Source organism: Zingiber officinale, chromosome 9A (genome assembly GCF_018446385.1).
Source record: "Zingiber officinale cultivar Zhangliang chromosome 9A, Zo_v1.1, whole genome shotgun sequence".
Lineage (NCBI taxonomy): Eukaryota > Viridiplantae > Streptophyta > Magnoliopsida > Zingiberales > Zingiberaceae > Zingiber > Zingiber officinale.
The window spans coordinates 3,651,364-3,677,994 of record NC_056002.1 but is presented as its reverse complement, the minus strand read 5'-3'; the positions used below and the strand labels follow the sequence as shown (position 1 = coordinate 3,677,994).

Genomic DNA, 26,631 nt, shown 5'->3' with positions numbered 1-26,631 from the left:
ATTAGGTATTAGTTTATCTTGACTATATAATTACACTAGTACACTCAGAGTGTATTGAGTAGGACCATTTGAGGTCGTTTCTTTTATACTGACTTTATAAAGAAACAAAGACCTCAGTTATTATGGAAGTGTGTGCTCTTAATCCTAATATAATAACAAGCATATATATTTGATATTTATTTCTTTAATTTATCAATGGGTGAGATTTAGTTCGTTGAATCAATAAACCCGATAAATTGGGAAATGGTATCACTTATAGTGTGTGTTGTTGATTATAGAAGGAAACTGTGTCCTAGAGATACTAGGTTGATAATGTCCTCAAGAGGAGCTCATAAAGATTGTCATGTTAAACCCTGCAGGTGGACTTAGTCCGACATGACAATAAGGTTGAGTGGTACTACTCTTGGACTTAGAGATTAATTAAATGAGTTGTCAGTAACTCACTTAATTAGTGGACATTCGATATCTTAAACACAGGGAGACTAACACACTCATAATAAGAAGGAGCCCAAAAAATGTAATTTGGGATTGGTGCGGTAGTTCAATGATAGTTCTCTAGTGGAATGAATTATCATTGATAAAATTAAGTTGTGTGTTCAATGACAGATGCTTAATTTTATCGGGAGACCAAAACCAATTCCTCCTCTCGGTCCCTATCGTAGCCTCTTATTTATAGAGTTCTATACCCACCTATACCCACCTTCTATACCCACCAATAAGGGGCCGGCCAAGCTAGCTTGGGAACCAAGCTAGGGCCGGCCTAGGTATATTATTGGGTGGCCGGCCCTAGCTTGAACCCAAGCTAGTGGGGGCCGGCCAAATTAAATTAAAAAGGGATTTTAATTTTAATTTTTATTATTATGTGGAAGATATAATTTAAAGAGAATTAAAATTAAAATATCTCTCTTGTAAAAGATCTATAAAAGATTAAAGAAAGAGATTAGATCTCTTTCCTTATTTGTAGATTGGAGAGATGTTTTATTTTTTCTTTAAAAATTATTCACATGTTGATAAAATTAAAATTATAGAAATTTCCTTTTATCAACCATGAAGAGATTTTAAAGAGAAATTTTATTTTTTAAAATTTCCGAAAACAAATTAGGAAGTTTTAATTGTTGATTAAAACTTGTCCAATTTGTTCTCCAATGATGTGGCCGGCCATTGAAGATTGATTTGGAAAATTTATTTTATTTTTCTAAATTAAATCATGTCAAGGAAATTGAGGAAATTTTATTGTAATTAAATTTCCTAATTTGCCTAGGCCAAGGAATATAAAAGAAGGGGTGAGGGTGCCTTCATGAGATACAACCTCTATTATTTTCTCTCCCTCTTTTGTTCCTTGGTGTGGCCGGCCATCCTCTCCCTCTCTTCCTCTTGTGGTGGCCGAACCTCTCTCCCTTCCTTGGAGCTCTTGTGGTGGCCGGATACTACTCGGAGAAGAAGAAGAAGAAGGAGAGAAAGCTAGCATCTCTTGGAGCTTGGTTAGTATTTTGATTTTCTTCCTTGGTGAAGCTTCCTCTTTGTTGGCCGAACCTAGCTAGGAGGAGAAGAAGGTGATTGGTGGTTTCTCGTCTCGTAAGATTGTTGCCCACACAACGTCCGAGGTTAGAAGAGGAATACGGTAGAAGATCAAGAGGTTTTTTCTACAAGGTATAACTAGTAATTTTTATTTCCGCATCATGCTAGTTATTTATGGAAATAATACCAAATATAAGAGGCTTACGTTCTAGTATTTCGAATATGTTTTTCGATGTTGTGTTCTTTTGTTTTCTTTCTTTTCCTTGTGATTTGATTGTTCTCTTTGGTTAACCTAAAGTTATTTTAGGAAATTAAATATTAGCTTTCTATTAAAGGTTTTGTCTAGTCGGTGGTGGTTGCTCCCATATCCAAGAAGGTCATGTGCCTCGCCACGTCAGTACTGGGAACCTTTTATGGAAATTAATATTTAATGGAATTAATAACTTAAGGAGACTTGGGTCGAACGTGTTAAGTTCCGCAGGAGATCCAAGTCAAAACCTAAAAGAACAAATAGATTAAGTTTTGGATCAAACGTGTTAAGTTCCGCAGGCGATCCAAAATTTAATTTAAAAGAACACATGGTAGCTAGGAAAAGGTTCAGACCTTTGTACAAAATTTTTGTACAGTGGAACCTCTAGGTTTTCCGAGTAGCAACCAACATCTGGGTCTAACGAATGTCAGAGAATGTCGGCTGTCAGGCTTTGTCTGGTAATGAATGACATGTGACACCTTTTTATAGGCTGGCGATGGAATCGAATGGGGTAATGAGCCCCGACTGTGAGAATATTCCCTTACACGCTGATTGCTTTCTGACATTTTCTGACAAGCAGTTACGATTCCCCAACTTGTTTGTCCTGTAGTGCCTGAACGCTGGATCTGTATTCCGAGATCTATACTTATACCTGCTTCTATGTGCTATCATCCATAGTTCGTATATCCAGACCTGTACGCCAGGCTTGTATCCCGACCTGCTTCTATCTACTGTTATCCGTGGCTGGCACTTCCCGACCTGCACGCCAGGTCTGTGTCCCGACCTGCTTCTGTATACCTGTTATCCTTGGCTTGTACGTTCCGACCTACACGGCAGGTCCGTGTCCAGACCTGCTTCTATCCGCTGTTATCCATGGCTGGCCCCTCCCCGACCTGCACGCCGGGTATGTGTCCAGACCTGCCTCTGTATACTTGTTATCCTTGGCTTGTATGTCCCGATCTGCACGCCAGGTCCGTGCCCATAGCTGCTTCTATCCGCTGTTATCCATGGTTGACCCTTCCCGACCTGCACGCGGGGTCTGCGTCCAGACTTACCTCTGTATACTTGTTATCCTTGGCTTGTATGTCCCGACCTGCACGTCAGGTCCGTGCCCAGACCTGCTTCTATCCGCTGTTATCCATGGCTGGCCCCTCCCGACCTGCACGCCGGATCTGCGTCCAGACCTGCCTCTGTATACTTGTTATCCTTAGCTTGTATGTCCCAATCTGCACGCCAGGTCCGTACCTAGACCTGCTTCTATCCGCTGTTATCCATGGCTGACCCTTCCCGACCTGCACGCCAGGTCTGCGTCCAAACCTACCTCTGTATACTTGTTACCCTTGGTTTGTATGTCCCGACCTGCACGTTAGGTCTGTTTGTTGAGTTTGTTCTACGCTCGGAGCCTTCTTTCCTTTACCTTTAATTGGGCATTGTGGGTTCAGTCCTCCGTTATACCTGGCCCGTGGGCCCGGTCCTTGACAGCTATCAGGGCTGGTCCTTGTCCGACTTATACTCCCATCCTTTGATCGCCCCCGTCAGCTGAGACTTTTGACTCTGTCTACGTAAGCTTTACTTCTGACCTCCCTGCTCTCCACATCAGCTTGACTTCTGACCGACCACGGAGACTTGACTTTTAACCTCCTTGACCTCCACGTTAGCTTGACTTCTGACCGACCACGGAGGCTTGACTTTTGGCCTCCTTGACCTCCACGTTAGCTTGATTTCTGACCGGTCATAGAGGCTTGACTTTTGTCTCTCTTATGGTCTTGACTCCTAACCACATCATCTTACCGACCCCATAAACATGTGCCGTATCAGAGGTCTTTCGACGATTAATTAGGAATCTGTAGCTTGATTCTCAATTGGGGTGTATTGTGAAAATTTATGTCCAGTAAGTTGATAAACTTAAAAAACTTTTGCCGTTTAGATGGGTAATTAATCATGAGCATGTCCCAATTTATTTTGATGGTTAAGTCACTTTTATAATTTATCAGCTTGAAAAATTGAATATAGAAGGTAGAGAAGGAGCTACGTGAATTCATATTAATTACATGATAAATCTATGCCACATTAATCAGATATTTTAGCGATTAATAAAATTTATTTGTGTGGTTGATGAAATATTTTTATAAGATCACACCTTCTGAAACAATAACCAATCTGTCTTTGCGGACAGACATCTTCGTTTTAGAAAAGACTTGAAGGCTCAAATTTGTATTTATAAATTCTTCACAAATTTATTATAAGAATTTAGAGCTATATAGTTTTCAAATTAAGATCTTATAAATAGTGCTCAGCATTTAGTTGAAAATTGAACCGAATAAATCCGAATTGAATGGACTGAAATTTTTTCGATACAATTGAATCATTGAATTTTTCCATAAAAATTGAAGAAACTGAACCAATAAACCGATTGAAGTAACGAAACTTTTTCAATAAAGAAACAATCAGTATTTGCTATTTGTTCTCTTTCCGACTAAGAGAAAATTTCGAAATTCTCAGTAAAAAAAATAAAAATGGTAATCCTAGTTAATTTAATTGATTATTTCTGGGATAATCGACTTGGGGTCATGAAAATTTTTCATCGATTATTAGGATAAATTAGAAAACACACACGACGATCAATCCAGAAGTCCAATATCTTTTGATTATGTCCCTTATTTGAAGAAAAAATTTCTATAAATATGTATAGTTGGAGTTCAAATTAGATGATAACTTGAATATTCTATCACATAGCATGATCTGGAGACGAACTTCTCCATAAAAAGGAAGCTTGAAGAGGAAGTGAAGGTGGTTGGCTGCATTCCCATTATTGCTCCTGCAGTCCACCACATCCTCAGCCTGAGCAACCTCCAAATCGTGATTCCTTCCGACTAATTCCAACTCTCCGGAACCCAATAAATCACAAGCTCATCTTCATGCCGGTTGCTAGCTAGCTGACATCGGCTATATGAGGATGAGAGGATGAAGGGGAGGAAGAGGAGACCAGGTGGCGTGCGGCTCGGGGAGGAAGAGGAGATGGGGCGTCTTCTTCTCCAGCGATGACCCGCGGCTGCAGGCGGTCGGCGCGAAGGGCCGGGGAGGTCGCAGTTGTTGATCTCGCGCGGCGGCAATGGATGGAACAGCAAGGTTGCAAGAGGAAGAGGGATGATGGCGGCCCGAGGGCACGGGAGAAACGAAGGAAAAGAAAAAAAAATAGAGAAATTAAATATTTCCTCGTTTAGTATAGCTTAAATAAGTTTTCCCATAACCCAATAATTGATCTCCTTAATCTACATCATACGAGCTCCAATTAATTCTTAAAAAATTATTAAAAATTTCAATAAAAGTATTTCTCAAATAATTTTATTATTTAATTAATATTTGAATGTTTTATTTTATATCGTACTTCCTAATGGAGTTCGATCGTCACTTTAGGACCGTGAGGGATACGCTCGGAAGGAGGCTCCGGAAGAGTTGGAGTTGGAACATCACTTCCTAATGGAGTTGCATCGTCACTTCCATTAGAGGGACCGTGAGGGATACGTCTGGAAAGAAGCTCCGGAAGAGTTGGAGTTAGATCTTCACTTTCTAATGGAGTTGAATCATCACTTCCATTAAGGGGGCCGTGAGGGATACGTCCAGAAGGAGGCTCCGGAAGAGTTGGATTTGGATCGTCACTTCCATAATCCTGTGTGTCCACCTTCATCAGCATCCTCCAACGAACAGCATGACTGCCATCTGTTTCATCAGCTCTATTCTCAGATGCTGCATAATATTCCTGCTTTTGATGAACAGAAGTTAAATTAGAAGCTAATTCCTAATTAACCCAAAAAACTAATAATATCTTTGTTGTTTTTTTTATATCTTTGTTATGAAAACAAGAAAGTCTGCTATAAAATTAATATAAGCAAAGGAACAAAACGTCATTTTCATTACCTTGGACATGGTTGCTGAAGGAGCTGCATACTCGACAAAGTTCTTGCTTTCCCTCCCTGTGTATATAAGAAGAATGAAGATCTTTAAGTCAAGACAGTCATGAAATAATGGATTGAAGTTGTACGTACCTCCCAATGCTGTTGATGGAAGTGAAACCATGATGATGATGATCATGAAGACAACAAAGATACGTTTCTGTGCCATTAAGGCCATCACCATACACTGCGATTTCTCAATCCCTTCAGTGCTTTGCTAGTTCTCTGATCATCTACTTGGAAAATTAGATATATATAGTCAATTCTTTATACGTGACAATGCAAATCTCACCGGACTCTTTTTTAAAACAAAAAAGGATAAAAATAAATATTGGAAAGAGGGAGCTGGCAGAATCTCTAGCTTAGCCATATACGTAAAATAATTAACCTTGTACAACACCTTATTTAGTAGGATGTTAATTATTGGAGATATTTGTCGAAGATATAAGGAATATGAAATCATAAAAACAATTTAAATTTACAGTGGGTTTGAATACATAATTTCAAAACTGTTAAGTAGGGAAGATTGAATTGTTTGGTATGGTTGCCCGAGTTGCCTAAGCTGGTTGAGCTCCTTTGTATGACAGAGCTACCTTATATGGTCGAGCTGTCTCATGTGGCTGAATTGTCAAATGTAGAGCACTGAATCAGCAGGGTCGGCCTTAAGATATTTCACTGGGGGCGATGGTTTAGGGCTCCTGATTTTTTGGGACCCCAAATTTGATATAGATATATAATATATATTATATATAATTAGATTATTTTAATAAAAAAATATTTTATTGGATTATTTTAATAAATAGAAAAAAAAGGAAAAATAAGGAATGCAAATCGTCATTTTTCCTCTCCAAAACTTTATTTCTTGTAAACTATTTATTCATTAATTCATTTATACAAGTCAGAAAACTTTAAAGAGTGAAATCTGAATCTTGAATAACAATTTCCTCTCTTCTTCTTCTTTGAATCTCTTTTAATTAAATCAAAAAAATCCTATTCTCCAATTAATTTTTTTTCCCATTAATATTATCATTCATCAATATATAAACCTGCAACATAAGTTACCTACTCATCTGTATTTTTGAAAGATATACGAGGAAGATTTCTAATCTGCTATATATTAGTAAAAGATATTGCATCTAAAATGGAAATTGATCTTATTATTCCTCAAAAACTACCACACAGAAAGAAATAAGTTATGAAAATTGTCATGAAGAGATTTCACAATCTGCTGACAAATCTTTTAAGATTAATTATTCCTGTGTACCTGCATGAACCTCCCTCCATATCCGTGGGGCCGGCACTAGGGGGGCCGCTAAGGTAGCGGATCTATCTTTTTTTTAAGATTAATTATTTTTTATTATCGCCGATATTACGATTTCATCTTTTAAGAGTATATTTGAACAATTGAAATTCTTTGAAAATATTTTTAGTTTTCTGTTCAATTCTAAAAAGTTATTTTCAATGGATGACAATAGATTGCATGAGTGTTGTGATAATCTTAAGTTGCTCTAAAATATAGTGATAAATCTGACGCTGATAATTTATTTTTTGAATTGCACGTGCTACAAATGAGTTTACCAATAGAAACAAAGTCAGCTTTTGAAGTTCTTGAGTTCGTAAAATCTTAGATTATTTTTCTAATATTTCCATTGCTTATAAAGTTTTATTAACTATACCTGTATCATTAGCAGAAAGAAGTTTTTCTAAACTAAAATTGATAAAATCGCACTTGCGTTCAACTATGTCTTGATAAATATTAAATGACTTGGCAATTTTAAGCATTTAAAATGAGTTATTAAAAAAAAAAATATTTTGAAGACCTTATTAATGATTTTACTTCTCAAAATACTAGAATATCTAGATTTTTTCGATGACTATTTGATATTTTTTTTTGTATTTGTAGATATTGCTTTTTTAGGAGAATGTTAGGAAATATATTTTATAGTGTTGCACTTTTTGAAAAATCTTAAGTAATATATTTTGTATGAAGTTTATCATATTTTAAATAAAATATATTGATTTTTAAATTTTTTCTGTTAAACTCTATTCAAATTGAATGTTAGTAAAAAAAATTCCTATAGAGACCATTTTTCTCTTTTTGCCAAACTCCCAAAAATCAGGTCCGACCCTACGAATAAGAATAGCTATTGAGTTATCTTGTATGACTGAACTGTCTCATGTGAGTCCTAGGGGTGTCAATTCGGGTGGGTCGGGTCAGGTTGGGTTGGGTTGAGTTTTTTTTTTTAACCAAATCCGAATCCGAGTTCAACCCAAAACACCTCAACCCGAACCCGATCAACCCGAACCGAAATGAATGTTATCATTTTATTTTGGGGTAAATGTTAGATTTGGCAGGTAGTTTTAATTTTTTTATTTATTTATTTTTGGTCAGATAATTATTGTTTTTTTTATTAACTTAAAGTTTAATTATTAGTCAGAGTTAATTTTGATTGATAAATTAAAAATATGTATTGTAATATGTATTAGTAATTAATATTTTACTTATACTACTTCGCTCTGCCGTCTTTTTTATATAGTTGTCATTAGGACTGTAATCTAATCATGCCGAAATGAACAATAAGAGACTTGAGTTTGGCTTGATTAGTTGTCTCCTAAGTTCGAGCTAAATTCGAGTTTAATTCGAATTTTAATTTTTAAACTTAAGCTTGATTCGTATGAAATTAAATAAATCACCAATGGTTCGACTTTGTTAAAAATAACTTATTTAAAAGTTAAATGAGATAGTTTGTTTAAGATATTTAACTATAATAATTATTAAGGTATTTTTATATTTATAATTCACATGAGTTCAAGCTTAGTTTAATAATATTTTTAAACTCAAAATTATATGTGAACTTGACTCGTTAACTTAATCTAACAAATCTAAATGATTTTTATTTCAAATTAAGATCCAAATAGCTCCCTAAGGATTGACTCGTTCAGCACTCTCGCTCCTTCACTAGTGTTATCCTCTCTCTTCTCTCAACGCCCTTTTTCTCGTCTTTGATCCAACTTTCTGAGTTAAAACTAATAATATTACTAGTATTTTAATAAAGTTACACGAAAAAGATTTGGAAGGCGAATTTATTAAATAAAAAATGATTTGTAGTAAAAAAGAAATACAGTCAATAATTATATCGATTACGATTGTTAAAAAAATTAAAGATATCATCCAATTTTATAATTATTTGTTTTAGTATTTATATTAACATTACCTAGGTAAAAAATTTTAAAATGTAACAAAAAATTATTTAAATTTTTTATAAAATTTTAACAATGATTTTTTTAAAAAAATATATAACAAAATTTAATAAAATTATAAATAAATATTAAATTGATAATTATTATAATAAATAAAAATCGATTTATAAGCTAATTTTTAACCTGTAATTATATTATGAAATCTCTTTTCTTTCTATTCTTATTCTTATTTACTTTTTTACTTTAAGCCGAAAAAGGGTGCGATGTTGCATCTGATTCTATGAGAACTCTAAGAGTGCGTTTGGTTCGGGGTTATTCTTGATAATATTGGTTATCCATCTAAGATTATCAACAAAAATTTTGTTTGGTTTAGGTATTCGATGATTCCCAAGTAATGTTCCATGCCCGATACGTCAGCAAAAGGGTCATGCAGCCCGGAATCGGAAAACCTCAGAAAATTAAGGGGGCGTTTGGTACGCGCGTTTTCTATTTTCATTTTCTGGAAAACGCGCGATTTCTGGAAAATGGTGTTTGGTTTGTGTTTTCCGCGCGCGTTTTCTAAAAAATTGGCTATCGTTTTCTAGAAAAATAGAGAATGACAAAAAATCGTTTTCTGTTTTGTAGAAAACGCGCGTTTTCCAGAAAATGAAAATGAAAACGGTGCAAACCAAACGCACCCTAAGATTTTTGTTGATTCCGGGATTAACGAATTTTTTTTACCAAAAATACCCTTCGATAAGAAAAAACATGAAAAAAAGAGAAAAAATATAAAAAAAATATTAAAAAATGTAAAAAAATAAAAAAATGTTTTAAAAAATTTTAAATTTTTTTTAAAATAAATAATTTAAAAAAATAAAAAAATAAAATTTTTAAAAATGTTAAAAAATTTAAAAATTTTTAAAAAAATTAAAAATTAAAATTTTTTAAAAATTTTAAAAACATTTAAAAATTTTAAAAAAATTTAAAAATTTTAAAAAATTAAAAAAATTTTAAAAAATTAAAAAAAATTTAAAAATTTTAAAAATAAAAAAAAAATTAAAAATAAAATAAATAAATAAAAATTAAAATTTAAAAAATATAAAAACATTAAAAAATAAAAAAACACATAAAAAAGTAAAAAAATATGCAGGAAAAAGAAAAATAAAAAACATTAAAAAATAAATAATAATAATAATAATAATAAATAATAATAATAATAATAATAATAATAATATTATGTATAGTTGGTTTTGTAACTGAGGGTCATACAGTAAAATATTAAATTAGGGTATTCATTAAACCTTCAAACAAATAAGTTTTTGTTTCATTACCTAAGTTGAACCAAACAACATTTGGTTATGTTTTATTCCCTATAACTTTGGTTATGTGATTACCTGATAATCACATAACAAAGGTTATACATGATGACTTGAACCAAACGCACCCTAAAATTAAATGTGTTTGGATGAACCTATTATTAGGCTACTCAGACTAACATCGAACAGAGGATGAATGGAGCTGCTGCTAATTGATTCTTCAGGTTCCATAGAGTGATTAGTAGTAGGCGCTTGAAAGATTTTTTTTGTCAGTGATGTATACGGTGTGCTTATTATCTCTCTTCTTTCTACCTTGATTCGTATTGGATTGTTTTAGTGTTTAATGCATTCTATTAATGATTATGATCTGTCTTAGGGCCTTCACCAAGAGAGAAAGAAAGAAGAAGATGTGCTACTGATAACAAATATAAGTACGACACAACATGAGATCGAGCAAGATAAGTAAAAACAAGTCAATTCTAAGATGTGCTACTGATTCTGAAGCCTCACAGTGTAGCCCTTATATGATTATGTAACAAAGTGATCTTATGAAATACAATAATGTATGGAGATTATATATATTTATAGGTATTATTTGAAGCACATCTATATGCATTTCATGTATATAATTTATGTTTATTATGCTTTATTTTATTACTATGGCATATTTCCATATTATATATTCGAAGATCTATTTTTTGTTTATTTTGGTTGACAGGACATGGCAAATTACGGACCAGAAGATGGTTTATTACATGAGGATCCTTGATTTAGATGGACTCATCTTTAAATAGATGGGGTCCATCCAAATTAAGGGTCCACATCAATGGATCATCCTCTAGTCCGCAATTTACGAACCAGAAGATCTCTATCGGTAAAAACTAGAGTGCAAAGAGACGATAGAGTACACGATACAACTTTTCCGCTGAGGTCAGGGATGGTCCAGAATCCTGGACTAGAGGATCATTGCCCTTTTCTGCTCCCATAGTAAGGGTGCGTTTGGTTCGGGGTTATTCTTGATAACCTTGGTTATTCATCCAAGGTTATCAACAAAAACCTTGTTTGGTTTAGGTATTCGATGATTCCCGAGTAATGTTCCATGCCCGACACGTCAGCAAAAGGGTCATGCAGTCCGGAATCCGAAAACCTCAGAAAACTAAGGTTTTTCTTGATTTCGGGGTTAACGAATTTTTTTTACCAAAAATACCCTCTGATAAGAAAAAACATGGAAAAAAGAGAAAAAAATGTAAAAAAATATTTAAAAATGTAATTTTTTTTTAAATGTTTAAAAAATTTTAATTTTTTTAAAAATAAATAATTTAAAAAAATAAAAAAATATAAATTTAAAAAAAAATTTTAATTTTAAAATTTTTTAAAAAATTAAAATTTTAAAATTTTTTAAAAAATTAAAATTTTAAAAAATTAAAATAAATTTAAAATTTTTTTTTTAAAATTTAAAAAATTAAAAAATAAAATAAATAAATAAAAATTAAAATTTTAAAATGTAAAAAAATAAATATAAATAATATAAAAAATATAAAAACATTAAAAAAATTTTAAAACACATAAAAAAAGTAAAAAAAATACAAGAAAAAGAAAAGTAAAAAAACATTAATAATAATAATAATAATAATAATAATAATATTATGTATAGTTGATTTTGTAACTGAGGGTAATACGATAAAATATTAAACTAATGTATTCATTAAAACCTTCAAATAAATAAGTTTTTGTTGTATTACTACGTTGAACCAAATAACATTTGGTTATGTTTTATTTTTCATAATTTTAGTTATGTGATTATTTGATAATCACATAACTAAAGTTATACATGATAACTTGAACCTACTCAAAACACGGGGAAAAGAAGAAGACAGGGTCAAGGTTCTATCGAGATTGCGGCATGATAATCCATTTATATGTTTGCTCTTGTCATCCTAAAGCTTATCTCCGCCTGTATTAGTTTAGTTCTTCCACTGAATCTTCAGTTTTCGCGCTTGTTTATACTCGATCATTCTCTGATCTGTTTGTTAGGTTAAAATATTGTAGAACCTTTGTTGCTTGCCGCTATCGAGGTAAATTGCGTGATTGGGGGAAATATTGGATTTCTTTGGGTAAGGCCGGCACTTGTTTCTACTTAGCATTTGCTTAATTTTGGTCAGACATGAACACGTGATGTTTGATGAATCGATCATGCTTAATGGAGGAGAATGGTAAAGAATAAAACTGAGGAATTTATCTTTTTGGTGGTTTTCCGGTGTCCGACTAAGGATGGCGTCTTCTGCTATGAAGGCGGTGGCGGAGAAGGTCGGACCTGCAGCTCGTAAGCACGTTCTGTCAATGTCCGATGCTGCCGCTGAGAGGATACGTTACTTGCTAAACCTCCGGAAGCGGCCTTACCTCCGGCTTGGTGTCAAGGCGCGTGGCTGCAATGGTCTATCCTACACCCTTAACTATACTGGTAAGCGCCTGTCGTCTTTTTTATCTACTGCCTCTTGTCATAGAAATGCTATTTTCTCTTTGAATTTGGCAGCTACTCATTTTTTTGGCTGGGTTTTTTCTTACTATTTATTTATTTATTTTTGTTTGCCAGAGGTGGCTGTTATTGTCAATCCTTCCTAGTTTTCTTGTACATGCTCTAGAGTTCCTATTGCTTCCTTTGCTTTGATTTGTCTTGCTGGTCCATGGTCCATTTGTGTTAGAATGGTGACATGGTGGTAAAAAAATCTGTTTATTTTGGAACGTCAATTCAATTGTTTATCAGCTCAACTCAGTTTTTTTTTTGTCATACAGCTGAATTGATCTATCACAGTGTGGAACATATATCCTGATGCCTAATCACTTAGGATAACGGTGGCAATTTGGCTCCATTTTGTTACGAGATTAAACTTTGTTTGTTGTGAAGCTATTCACTTGATATTCATCTATGTCAGAAATTCATGCCTAATCACCTGGTTCAATAACCTAATTATGCATTTTATCTTTTCTGATATGGCCCATGTTATCTAAATCTATGCATAATTGCTTAGAAAGGTGGTAAAAGACAGTTTAGTATTAAAAAACCCCCACCATCAATGCAACTGGCACACTGAGCAATTATAGGCTTCTTCACTGTCTATTATGACAACATGACAATCTCAGTTGGACAACGAATATAAGTATCAGTTTGGGAATGTCTGGCTGCTTTTTTCTAGCAACAATCATGTTTTCAAGTATGGTATATTTTCATTTTCATTTTTTTTTGCTATAAGAGGTACCTCATATTGTGATCAGAGATTAAGTGCTAATTGCACAACAGTCTCACTGTAATCTTGGTAGAAGAAAATTTTACACGCAGAAAGCATGTCGTCATGCTCTTATACAATGTTAATTTCCATTGATCTGTTCATTTTCTAGAGCTTGAACTATAGAATGGAAACCAATCTGTATATTCTGACACAATGTTGCCCAAACATCCATTTTCCCATAATAGTCATATCTATTAAGTAGCCATGTTATATGTGCATTTAAATTTTTAAAAGAATGCTTGAGTAGCAATATTTAGTCTACTGATTCATGATTGAGTCCAGTTCATAGACAAGTACTGGAAGCATGCATTTTTGGAAACTCTCCTGCTGTTGATAAGCTATTTATCCCTAGGTTTGATGGAACAAAATAATTTTCAAGGGATTCTACTTTTAATGATGTTAATCAGTGATAACATTTACTTAGTGAAACTCGATTTGAGTTTGCAAAACAAAATATAATCGCTATTTAATATCCCATTACGAGGTAGAGTGATTACCTTCCACAAAACATTTGGCAAAGTTAAATATTTGGTTGCTATGATTTATCTCTAGCCATTATACCTTAGCTTTAGTTTCAGACTGTTATTGCGGCATCTTGTATTGTATGCCTGACCTTAATATTCAGACTTGATATTGATATCATACTCTGTCACACAATCTGGTGCTGCTTTGATGTTTGCTATAAGTTTGATGTGAAATATGGTGCTCTGCAGATGAAAAGGCTAAATTTGATGAACTGGTGGAGGACAAGGGTGTCAAAATACTGGTTGATCCTAAAGCTCTTATGCATGTAATTGGAACAAAGATGGATTATGTTGATGACGCACTGAAGTAAGCTTTAGTGCATACACTGCACTCGCGGCATTTTTTGTCTACAGATACTAAATATGTGATACCTTTTACTCCAGGTCAGAATTCATATTTATCAATCCCAACTCAAAAGGGCAATGTGGGTGCGGGGAATCCTTTATGACAAGAAGCAGCACTCCAAATGCTAAAACAGCCGGTCCACAACACAATTCTTCTGCGGCATCTTAAGGAGAGTCTGGTTTTGCAGTCTCAAATGCTGTACTTAATTCTCTAATTGAACCTAATGCCGTTTTAGCGAGGGCAAGTAGTTGATGAAATTTGCCTAACGCAAGCGTTTATTCGAGACCTAACATTGTTTAGTCGATAGATTCCTTACATTTCAATGATCCCAGGAGGTGGTGATGTAATATAAGCCAACAATAACATATCCAATTTGTTATGTTTGTACATGAACTTTTCGATTAGTGCCGCTGGTCGTATATGAATCTTCTAGTATTATTTTGCATTGTTTGTTTTGTTTTTCCTTGATTGACAACAACAGGGAGAAGAGAACTAGCTTAAGCAGAAGTTTTGAAATTAAAAAATGATATTGAGGACTAATATGGAATTATAAACATTATTTTTACTCTCTTTTGCACATTAAAATAATATATATTTATTAATAATTTTAAAATATTATTTTATTTCAGATTTAGTGACATATTATTTTATCTAAATACAAATAGAAACTTTCTTTTAGCGTTTCTCCAAAATCATTAATAGCGAACCAAAAATACAGTGGGCGGTGCAGCGCAGTTGGCGTCGCGTTAGGATCTCTGTCTGTGGCATTACCTCAAACAGGTCACGTCCATCCCACAAATGAAGTTATTAAAAAAACTTAGGAATCAAATTACTCATAAAGTATTATTTTGATATTATTATTTTTTAATAAAAATGCTCTTTTAATGATGTAAATAAAGAAGGATGGGCTCTTAATTTTCTACCATTATAATTAGATATAAAAGAAAAGAATTCCAAGGACGGTGGAAAGCGCAAAGGCACAAAAGGATTCCATTTTATTGCCTTGAAGTCCAAATCATGCATAAACTTATACAATGGCAGATGATACATCATTGTCTACGACCAAAAGTTCGATGGACACTTGTGTGTTACATATATTTGTGTATACATATGAACGTGCTATATGATCGAACAAAAAGTTGGGAGGGGACGTAGTTATTTTGGGAGAAAGTAAGTGATTAATGGAGGTGGAAGTGATTATCAAACATAAGCAGTTTGCTTAATTTAACTTGTCCACACACACCTTTTAGAACATGAGATTATTTAAAGCCTTCAAGTCACATGAAAGCCTCTGCTCATGCTCGTTGCAGTTCCATCGGTTGGTCTTCAATCTATTAAATTTTGTGCTATTTAATTAATAAATCAGTACGCAACATTAACAATTCACGTGGATTTACTTAATAATAATAATAATACATTTAATTTATTTTTTTAAAGTTATTTTGAAATCGTGACAGACTTGTTCCGCAGCATCTCTCAATACTGTTCAAATTCGATTAAATTGTCCTGTCAGTGTCGTTTGGTCACGTGGGAGTTTGAAAGTATTCTCTATTTTTTTTCCTCTCCTTAGAATTTAAAATTTGATGCAAATTCAATAGTATTTATTTAATTGTCAGTATGTATGTTGCTTAGGTACTGATTCAATTTTAAGAAACTTTTTCGTGGATCATTAACCTAAATTAAGAACCGTTCACAGTAGATGATGTATCAATATAGTATTTTTAGATTAGCTGTCAGGCCAGTGCTAGATTTTAAAATATAGATCCGTTATATTAATAATTATTTAGTGTCAGTGTCAATTTCATGAATATAAAGAAAGATATATATAAATATACATATGATGAAATAAATTTTAAATAATTAATTTCTAAGAATTAATTCCTGATTATTATATCAAAAATATCATGCGCCCTAGCACGAGAGGTATGCTAGACTTTGAAAAATTTGGTGTAAAAAAATGGTACTGTATAATTCATATAAAAATTAATAGAATCAATAATATAAAAATAAAAAATTGACGATGTGGGCCTTGTGCGCTGGCCCCATCTAGATCATCCGAGGATTGACTTATTCATTAATTTATCGAAATTAAAGTTTTATATGTAAGAGGATTGACTTATTCATTAAGAAGGCAGTTATTACAATTACCAGAGCTAAGAAAATTAAGTTTGGTCTTAGTTTATTCCAAAATTCAGTTATTTTAATTTTTTAAATTTGTTCGATTGACTATAAATTTTAAAATTTTAAAATCAATTAAATTAATTAAATGGAAACAATTATATTGTAAGAGGACCTATATTTATTTAATTTTTTTAAAAAATTGGGTACTAACTCGATTGTTTAATAATGGACCGAATTAATTAATTTTTTATAAGAATGATTTATTTTTTATATTTATAGTAAAATATGATCAATTTAATTTATTAACTGATTGCAAATTTATATTTATTTACAATATATTTTCTCAGTTAAGATTTACGGTCGGAAGATCTTTTAAGGGTAAATTTGCATGCACTCCCCATTGGTAAACTCAACTTTGCATGCAGTCTCCATCCATGAAAAACTTTCTTTTCACTCCCCAGTCAAACATATTTACCTAATTGCCCATAATATTTTTAGGTACAAAAAGTCCAAAAATCAGTATAAATCCTCTTAAATTCAGTATATTAAATTAGAATCTAGTATATTTTCTATTAAATTGAGTACGATTCTTTTTTTCACCTCAAAATATACTCGTTTTAGTTTAATGTGCTGAATTTAATAGAAAATATACTCGATTTTTTGACTTTTTGTACCTAAAAAATATGGGTTAATTTCAATAGAAAATATACTCGATCCTAGTATAGAGTACTAGATTATAGTGTAAAGTGCTGAATTTAACAAGAATTATACTTATTTTTAGACTTTTTATACCTAAAAAATAAGAGGGACAATTTTGATAGAAAATATACTCGATTTTTAATATAAACTGACTTTAAGAAGAATTATACTCGTTTTCAGACTTTTTGTACTCAATTTTGAACTTTTTGTACCTAAAAAATCTGAGGGGCAATTTAGGTATCAATATTTGCATGAGGGAGTTGAAACAAGTAATACTTTGTATGCAGAGAGTGGAAACAAAATTTTTTAGGCATGAGGATTATATGTAAAGTTATGATTACCATTGAGGATTTTTCTCTAATTTACCTATCTTTTAATTTTGTCTGAAAAAAATGGTAAAATAAATGAGAAATTATGGTGATCGACAAAATTGGAATTAGCAGGTGAATTTAATTGGTCAGGGTTCTGCTGGCCAGCTGGCATTGTTTTCTTCCTCAACCTCCCATTCCACCCCACATGCCTCATCACGTCTCTCCCTGTAACCTCTGCCCTCTCTCTCGCTTTCTCTCGCTCTCTCTCTCTCAAGTAAACAAAGCTCCGCCCTCTCCAGTGGTTAATTCGATCCTGCCTGTACAGGCACTGCCCTAATCTCTCACATTGGGATGGTGGGATCCACACTTAAGTAGTGAGTCCCACCATCTCATTGTGAGAGGTTGGGGCATTACCTGTACAGGTAGGGTGAAATTTACCCTCTCGAGTTGCTCTTGTATAAGTCCCACTCCCTTCGACGCCCAACGCCTCTTCCTTCTTCTTCCATCCGCTCCCTAATTCGGTTCTGTGGTCGTCGTCCGCTTCGATTTTTTTTCCCTCTCTGATTCTTTCGGTGAATCAAAGCTGTGGTTTTGGGACTGGTTCTGAGTCCCTTGTTGCTGTTCTTGCTGCCAAATCTCATCTTTATTTTCAGTTTTTGTCTGCCGTTTTTCTTAGATCGTCACATACATGCAGCACGGGTTCCTGTTAGCGTTCCTGATAGATGTCGCCTATCCTAAGTGAGATCCTGCTCTCCGGGTTTATGATCAATTCGACTCTCCGGCGAAGAACGCATTTGGTTCAGTCCTTCTCCGTCGTCTTCCTTTACTGGTTCTACGTTTTCTCATGAACTCGTTGACCGATTGATCGCCTGAATAGATATATAGCGTCTCTTGATAAATATCGTACGCGTGTTGTTTAGTCTACTTCTGTGTTCGGGTAATATTGATTAAAAAGTAAAATGATAAGCAAAAACGAAAAGCGAGCTTTCATGGCGTCTCCCTGCGGCACTTCTTCCGGTGCGAGCCGGCGCTTGAACACCCAGTCGGAGGAGGACCTGATGAACCGGCGGAAGCAGAGGCGGATGCTGTCGAACCGGGAGTCAGCACGGCGGTCCAGGATGAGGAAACAGAAGCACCTCGGCGATCTGACGGCTGAGGCGAGCCGGCTGAGGGAGGAAAACTGCCGGATGATGACGGCGCTGGCCCTCGCCGAACGGCATTGCGCGGCGGCCGAGGCAGAGAACGCCGTGCTGAGAGCCCAGGTGGCGGAGCTCGACTTGACGCTGCAGGCGCTGAACAACATCCTCCGCCGATGCGCCTTCTCCGGATGCGGCGCTGACGAAGAATGCATGGGGCAGTGGAGCTCGATGAACGCCGACGCGGCGGCGGCGGCGGAAAGGGTGGCTTCGGCGGACGTGTTGGGGTACTTTTTTAATCAACGCCGGGAAGAGGATGGGCAGGGAAAAGTATAATCAGATCACGGCCTATTTAGCGTTGATGGGCCTGGTGATTCGGTCTGTGTGTCATGTTTCTAGTCTGCATTGTTCTCTATTTAATATTCCAATAATTAATAGCTTGCATTAATGCCTTAATCAGCTTTGATTTTGTTCCTTTTGTTCAAGGATGATGAAGAATCAAATGATTCATTCATTCAATGTTACAAAACAAAATGTTTCATTCAATGTCTACAGTAATTAAGACATGAGATATTATTATATTAAATCATGGGATCGAGTTGATACGCATATCTTCTTCCATATTTTAGTACTAATGACTAATAATTATTCATTTATCTTCTCCATATTAATCTAGAAATGAAAATTTTCACCAAGGTGCGGTGGTAACTAGCTAGCAACGAGAGTTCGGATTTCTTAGTGATAGTGAGTGTTATGTCAAGATTCCTCTCCTGATTAATTGAACCGAAGGCTCGGCATTTAAAAAAAAAAAAATTAAAGTAAACGGAGGAAGTGAAATCTCGCCTACATATGGGTCGGGCTTTACTTTATATAACGTCTAACGGGTTTTGGGCTACTGGGCCACGCTGGACCAAAAGCACATGAGTCGTCCCCTTCTCCGCGCCGCCGAGCGCGTGTGGTGCCATCGTGCTGGAAGCGAGCGGGGATGGCTTCAGTCCCATCGGAAAACCCTAGCCAGCGGCGGTGGAGCTTCACCTGGGAAACGCTCTCTTACATCCCCACCCTTCGCCTCTACCTCTTCCACCCGGATGTTGACCCCTCGGCGCGTTGCCGAAACCTCGCTGCATCCCTCCGCCTCGACCAGTTCGTTATCCTCGTCTCCTGGATCGAGGATGGAGGCGGGAACGACGTAGGACTCAGGGTTCCTGTTCCTAGAGTGTTAATCGACCCGAGCTGCCGAGTGGATTGCAGGGCCACAAGCGACCATGTCGAGATTAAGCTGGCGTTGGTCCTCCCGTTGGATAATCCCGCCGTTTCGGATTTACTTGGGGTCCTCGATCCCGGTTCTTGGGATACTGCGAGCGGTGCCGGCGGGGTCTCGAATAGGTCGCTTCCGCTGTCCTTGGATTCCGGTTAGCATGCTTATATTTAAAACTCTATTTTCAATTGTAATAAATTTTGTAACAATATATTAGTTATTAAAACGTGAAGTTAAGTGGTAAATCAACTCACCCTATGCTCCATTTGCATCATCATAGTGTATTTATGCAAAATGTATGAATATAATGATCAATTCCATTCCTGATTAGAAGAGTGTAGATTTGGGAACATTAAAAGAGACATGAAAGACACTAACATTTAGCAACCAAGGCCAAGTCGACAATTACTTGTTTGGAGAGGTTATTTGACCTACTTAAAAAAAAAATCACAGTTCCTTTATCATGAATCTCCTGTCCCTTATTTTCTTATCTTGTCTATCATTTTTTTTTTCCGGAATAACATTCAGATATAAAGAACCTTTCCGCTGGCGCTGTGGATTTCTTTTGCAAGTCATGCTCAACTAAGCTAACGAAACAACACCTGAGGTAAGCATGGGCATCCCATTTTAATTGAACGTACCGTCTTACTTTGTCTCACATTATAAACAAAGAGTATGATGCATTTAGTTCTTTATAAAGCACTCAAGTTGGACATGCTTTGTTGCCATATTGTTTCCCTGATGTCAACCAGTGTGCTACTTTTCTTTTATTATTGTTACCATGTGAATTATCCATCCTCCTTTTTGCAAAGACTCATATAGGATATCATCTGTATTTTGAGATATCTTAGGAAACATTTTCTGATATTTCACCACTTTGCAGTTCTGACTTTGAAGTCTTTTGTGATGTTGTTGTCCTACACTATGTTCTTCTGTTTTTCTTGAACTTAGGCAAGTTTGATCATCATGAACCATCAACAAAATTAGCTTCTATTAATAGTGACAATAGGTTTTATTTCCTTTCTGTATCCAATTTTATTCCTGTTGGTTTTGAAACCTCTGGTTCTTGTAAGCAATTATCTGTATCACTGTAATGTAAATTAAATATTCACTTATGATTGGTATCAGACAAGCATCATAGATACATGACCACAGGCATATAGCTAGTGATATTTCTTTAGTTTTTTTATGACAAGATCTTGAGAGATAAGCTTAGGTCCTTGTTTCAAGAGGAAAGGCTCAACTAAGAAGAACAGAAGCCACTAATCAACAGCAATCAGAAATTATATGATGAGCACGTTTATCATTATTATATGCACCTGTTGCATAACAGTGTCTATGCTCTTTATGCTAGTCTGTGTGCTTTTTCATAGATGGGTCTCAGGTCAGTCTTGCAGATGGACACAATATTGGTGGGAGAGTTTTAATTTAGTGTGTGGAAGCTGCTTTCCTTTTTTGTGTCTAAGAAAGCTGGTTGCTTTTGAACCTTGGTAATTTCTATAACCAAAGTGAAAATTTGATAGATGAATTCATGCAGTCATATTTTTTTACTTTGAATATTTGGAGTTTAAATTATAAAGGAATAGATGGAAGAGGAGATCTTAGGAATGGAGATCTTAAGAATCGAGAACTTGAATAAATAATGGCATAGATGGAAGGGGTGAAATTATTGTTAGTCTTGTGAATGGTCACACTAGATTTCTGTTCAGAACTGGGACAATGGTTCCTATTCAAGATTTTTTTTTTTCTTGCAGAAGGATAATATTGGTGTGAGAAATTTAGGCTTTATCGATCAACTTAGGTATGATTTTCAGGTTTTTGCCTTGTTTGCTTTCTTTCCATATCATGCATGAAGAGTTCCACTTTCTTGTTTTCTAATGTGCTTGTCTTATGTGTAAATAAGTATACGCTAAAAACAAAAAAAAAAAAAAAAGTTTATTTTCATGGTAATGTCACTATGCAGGTCAATGCAAATATACAAGAACTAAATGACTTTGGATTTAGATATGGATGCCACTGTATGTGTCTCCGTCTTGAACTTGTTGTTTATTTGTTATTTTCTTTGTCTTTTTGGAAAATAATCTTCCTAGTGAAGTGGTTGCTGCCCCTATCTTCACAATCTCTAATCTGCCTTTTTATCTTGTGTATACTATATTGGTTTGCAGACAATTTGTGGAAATGCCGTCGGTGAATTGGCAAGAGGTGGCAGACAATTGGTTTGGAAATTGCTGCTGTTCATTTGGCGGTGCAAGTGAGAAAATTGTCTCTCAATACGTCAACAAATATGACTGCTCTGCTGGTACATGCCTACTTGATAGTGCTTCAATAATTTTATGCCAGGATGATCTAGAAGGTTATACAATTCAGGATCTCCTAACTGGATATCCTGATCACCAAAATAATGAGCAAGCATCTAATGGTGTCAGAATTGATTCTGCAAATGGGAGTAGTTATTGTGAGTTTGCTGAAGATGTTGCTGCAGAGGCATTGGATTTTTCTTCATGTAAAATGGGAGGAGCATGTATTGATTTAGCAAAAGTAACACCTGTTCAAGGGGACACTGATCATGTGTCTTTCCCAAAGCTTACCATTGATGAGATGCTAAGTACTGAAGATGCAAATTTCCTGAATCTTCATTCAGATTATTGCTGTGGAAAATCAGAGAAACATTTTTTAGATCTGCCTAACACCATATCTTCAGATGGTCATTGCCACAACTGCGATGATAAAATGTGCAATGTGTTAAATCATACTTCTGGAGGATCTATGCTTGGTCCATCAGCCATGCCTAGCAGTCAGAAATGGCCGCATAATAAGTCTCTTGGAGGTGGCTTTATAGTTCCAACATCCAATTTTTCACATGATGTTAAATGGGTTAATGTTTTATGCAAAAATTGCTCATCTCTTATTGGTTGCAATCCTTCTTCTAGAAGTGCAAATGTTCCACTAGATGGTGGAATTCGACTATTCAAGTTTTGCATTTCTACCTGTGCTTCAATTGGCAGAACTGGTGACATATTCAGGTGATCCTTTTTATCAATGATTATCTAGGCATAGTAACTAGTCAGAATTATTGAAGGTTAAAACATGTCATTATTGTTTACTGATGTTATTGAATGATAATATTTTAGATTCTTCTCATGAGAAAAGTCATGATCATTTATGTCTTTTCAAATTTACTATATATTTTAGTGGTTTCTTTCCTCTGGATTTATCTGTAAGATTTGGCCAAGTAGATATCTTAAAGTTTCTGTAGGTTGCACATTTCTTGTCTATGGAAAGGAGAGACTATTAACAATTGATGTACCGCCCCATCAATAACATTTACATATAAAATTAAATAGCTAAGACTGTATGTATAGCTTTATTCTTTATGTTTTCAAGTTACCAAGTACAAACTGAGCAACTGTATGTAATTTAGCTGAAGGTAGTGTTTAGAAACAATGGTTACTCAACTTTTACTGTTTGATAATACTAAGATCAATCCTTCAACCTTTTTGGATTTTAGCAAAAAGTATTCAATATTTACTCAATTTTCTTGTGTATTAAGATATTGCTTAATTTTGGCATCTATCTGTGAATTCTATGCTTATTTTGTCTTTTGGTACATATGTAATCTTTTTGTCTTCTCTTTTTGTATTTTGGTTGTGTGACCTTTTTTGTGTTGATAGTATTATAGATAGTGTCAGATTGAGAGTGCCACTACTTTCAACTGATTCAGATTCACATAATAGTGTCTGGCGATTGTTCTTGTTTTTATGCAAATCAATTGTGCACTAAGTATTGCACTTTTCTGGTAATTAGTAAATACTGGGTTCTTCTTATTTTTGTGCTTTATGATGTACAATGTCAGCTTTTGTTGCAGTATGCCATTCGCAGTTTGTTATTTGATCTGATTGATTTACAGTTTCTGCTATTTTGTTTTACCCACTCAAACTATGTTCTTAACAGCTGAATGCATACTTTTTTTCAGAAATCACACTTTGCAGAGAGTTTTTGCCAATTTGCTACTAGAAAGTGCAGAAGATGAACTTTCATACCGGATAATTGTTAGGGACATGAATTCAGGAACTCCAATGCTACTTCTGGTTTTCTTAAGTTCAAAATCTTGGAGTTCTAGTGGCTATTGCATGGAAAATGTCGACAGGGGACCACTCCCTTCTGCAGATTTGCAACCTTTTCTGAAAGTATTATTTTCTGATTGCAGCATTGATTCAAAAGCAAGTGCAAGGTAATAATAGTCTCTCCTATTTCGATTATTTATGACCCCTTAACTTTCTTCAACTATGGGCCTAACGGCATAAGAAGATCCATATAATAGATTTCACCTAATAGGATAAAGCTTTGTTGTTGTTGTAGCATCTTTCATTATCTATGTGCACAAGGTGGATGAATACATGATATTTTTGTTGCATTAAAAGATTGATTATACTAAAGACGTATTTTGGCTATATGAAGTATATTTTCCCTATTCGTGTGGCACAACTTGTTTGTCTTGTATAAATTGGTAATTTTGTTTTTTGTTTGTATTTTTCCATATCAGCTAGGGTGTAGGGTTTAATGGCAGCACTTATGCGTTTAAGTTGAATGAATCATTGGCTGGCATTCACTCTTACGAGTGGTGCGTTAATGTTGGCCATTATCAGGGCCTTTCTAACTTAACAAGTTCGCATGCTAGAAGTTAGAACATTGTGGAGGTACACTTGCACCTTCCTACTTTGTCTGCTAGCTAAAGTAATGAATTAGCATAAGATATCAATATATGGTTGGTAATTTGAGTTGGTGGGGTCATAACTGGGGAATGTCTCATTAACCTGCAACACATTTAATACAAACTCATACAACTCATGTCATATACGGGCAAAACAGGTTAGATTTTATTGACTTGTATGTAGCCCATTTATAAATCGTTTACTTTACCTCATTATTTAAATTATATAGATGAGTCATAAATGGTTGGTACAAAATGACCCATTTAGTAAACTCAAAAAAAAAAAAGAAAAAAAAGAGAGAATATATGGTTTTGAATTATTACAGATAGATTAAAAACATAGTCCTTTGAACTATATGGAATAATAAGATGTATTCATAACTTTATATTATATATTTATAGCTTAGATAGAGCATCTGAGTCATAGATGAACTACACGTTTAATTGTTTAGTTATGGATCATTAGACGATCAACCCTTTATGACCCAAATTGTTACACCATAATTGTACATTATATCGTTGGAGACAACGTGAAAAGGAATGTTAAATGCATGCTACCTTTACAACTTGTAATTATTGTATTGGACAAACAAAAGCAAACTTGAGAAAAAGAAATAGAACAAAAAAAAGTCATGTTGGGATTAAAGCCAATCTAGTTTCTCCTTTTACCTAGATCCTGAGTAATTAAACCAATATCACTTATTGGATGCTGATGATTCATATGTAGAATTTCAAAAACACTGCAAGAAAGCGCTTTACATTTTGAGATGACACTATCTATTTCAAAATGGATCTAGAACTGCCCCTATATGATTTTAAATAATGCATGATTATAAGCACTATGATTCTGTACTCATATGATCATAATTTTTTTTTCCTAAAAAACATTCATATGCTAACACTTGCAGGATTATTGAGGACTGGTCAACTAGAAATCATGCTGAGGAGGTTTATATGTTGACCCACCTAATAGAAGAATTGACAGTTTACCTAAAATCAGCTTTCTACAAGTTGCCGCCATCTTGTTCTTCCTTACAAGGGATGTCCTTGTCATCACTGGAAAGATAACTAGTGTCAATATAATCTTATCCATCAGATTGGAGCTTAATTCCTTCGGAGTCAGGATCACGTCAATAATAAGATCGTCAATTTTCCAAGAATTGCTTTTGTTTTAATAGCTGGAGCTGGTTTTATGAGTATGTTTTCAGTAACTCGTGGAGATGTTCATATGGTTTCAAGAGGTTCTAAAGTAAGGGAAGGACGTCGGTGCGCTCACTAGTTTTGTTCTGAAGCGTGTCATAGTTTTCAGATTTCTCTATGCGGCTGTTTTATCAAAGACCCCACCTGAAGTTGAATGCTTTGTCAGCTGCTTCGACGTTTGTTTGGACAAAAATGCCTACATGGTCTCGGCCCGATGCTGATCATGCACCATGAAAAAAAGTGCTATAGAATCCATGCAATTGATACGTAAAATTTATAAAGCCGAGTGTAATTGGCTTGGTTTATGAACTCAATCATGCACTAGTTACACGCTTTTCTTCTATTCTGGGCCTTTTTTTCCCCAGATAGATATCTAATTAGGAATTTCCATCCTTTATATGCTCCTACATGGATCTGTATGGCGCTCGAACGTTTTTCTAGCGACGTTCAAATGTTTGGGGTTTTTTACCTTCATTGTGACACCCGTCTCGTATATATTTTATAAAAGATAGATTTTGTCAGCTATTAAGTTAGCATGTGATCATCAAATTCTTTAATTTTAATTTTATTTCTTTGTTTTCTAAAAAAAATAAAAAAACATATAATCAAACAGTCAAAAGTACTATAAAGAATTAATATTCTTGTGAGTACATCATAACTTTAGGCACGGTGGTATCTGCCTTTATTCTCCACTATTGTCTTGTAGTCGTCGAGTTGAAGCAATCCCAAAGCTTAAAGTGCACCCCACTCGCTCACTCACTCACAAACCCTTTATTTCGTATTATATATATATATTTTGCTCTTGGTGCAATACCACTTCT

General features: G+C 34.7%; 3 protein-coding genes across 5 annotated transcripts; all 3 read left to right on the top strand.

The window, feature by feature from the left end:
* Nucleotides 1-12,064: 12,064 nt before the first annotated feature.
* LOC122021137 (iron-sulfur assembly protein IscA-like 1, mitochondrial) lies at nucleotides 12,065-14,779 on the top strand. Of its 3 annotated transcripts, XM_042579226.1 has the most exons (5): nucleotides 12,065-12,179; nucleotides 12,267-12,331; nucleotides 12,488-12,678; nucleotides 14,218-14,335; nucleotides 14,413-14,779. In XM_042579226.1, exons 3-5 carry the CDS (start codon nucleotides 12,489-12,491, stop codon nucleotides 14,540-14,542), a joined length of 438 nt encoding a protein of 145 aa, XP_042435160.1. In that variant the 5' UTR covers nucleotides 12,065-12,179; nucleotides 12,267-12,331; nucleotide 12,488; the 3' UTR covers nucleotides 14,543-14,779. The 3 variants fall into 3 exon arrangements, with proteins under 3 accessions (XP_042435160.1, XP_042435159.1, XP_042435158.1); XM_042579225.1 differs by having other exon boundaries at nucleotides 12,267-12,678; XM_042579224.1 differs by having other exon boundaries at nucleotides 12,082-12,331.
* A 3,236-nt stretch (nucleotides 14,780-18,015) lies between these two features.
* On the top strand, nucleotides 18,016-18,991 carry LOC122021131 (bZIP transcription factor 11-like). The gene has a single exon (XM_042579218.1). The coding sequence runs from the start codon at nucleotides 18,465-18,467 to the stop codon at nucleotides 18,975-18,977; it is 513 nt and encodes a 170-aa protein (XP_042435152.1). The 5' UTR covers nucleotides 18,016-18,464; the 3' UTR covers nucleotides 18,978-18,991.
* Nucleotides 18,992-19,551: 560 nt separating this feature from the next.
* Nucleotides 19,552-26,215, top strand: LOC122020500. The gene is made up of 5 exons (XM_042578456.1): nucleotides 19,552-20,053; nucleotides 20,428-20,506; nucleotides 22,065-22,922; nucleotides 23,873-24,130; nucleotides 25,519-26,215. Exons 1-5 carry the CDS (start codon nucleotides 19,627-19,629, stop codon nucleotides 25,676-25,678), a joined length of 1,782 nt encoding a protein of 593 aa, XP_042434390.1. The 5' UTR covers nucleotides 19,552-19,626; the 3' UTR covers nucleotides 25,679-26,215.
* The last annotated feature ends 416 nt before the right edge of the window (nucleotides 26,216-26,631 follow it).

Coding starts and splice junctions, on each gene's coding strand:
- LOC122020500 (XM_042578456.1), top strand. CDS start 19,627: ATGGCTTCAGTCCCATCGGAAAACCCTAGCCAGCGGCGGTGGAGCTTC. Junction 20,054..20,427: donor TCCGCTGTCCTTGGATTCCG/GTTAGCATGCTT, acceptor AATAACATTCAG/ATATAAAGAACCTTTCCGCT. Junction 24,131..25,518: donor GATTCAAAAGCAAGTGCAAG/GTAATAATAGTC, acceptor TAACACTTGCAG/GATTATTGAGGACTGGTCAA.
- LOC122021137 (XM_042579226.1), top strand. CDS start 12,489: ATGGCGTCTTCTGCTATGAAGGCGGTGGCGGAGAAGGTCGGACCTGCA. Junction 12,679..14,217: donor CTACACCCTTAACTATACTG/GTAAGCGCCTGT, acceptor GGTGCTCTGCAG/ATGAAAAGGCTAAATTTGAT. Junction 14,336..14,412: donor TATGTTGATGACGCACTGAA/GTAAGCTTTAGT, acceptor CTTTTACTCCAG/GTCAGAATTCATATTTATCA.
- LOC122021131 (XM_042579218.1), top strand. CDS start 18,465: ATGATAAGCAAAAACGAAAAGCGAGCTTTCATGGCGTCTCCCTGCGGC.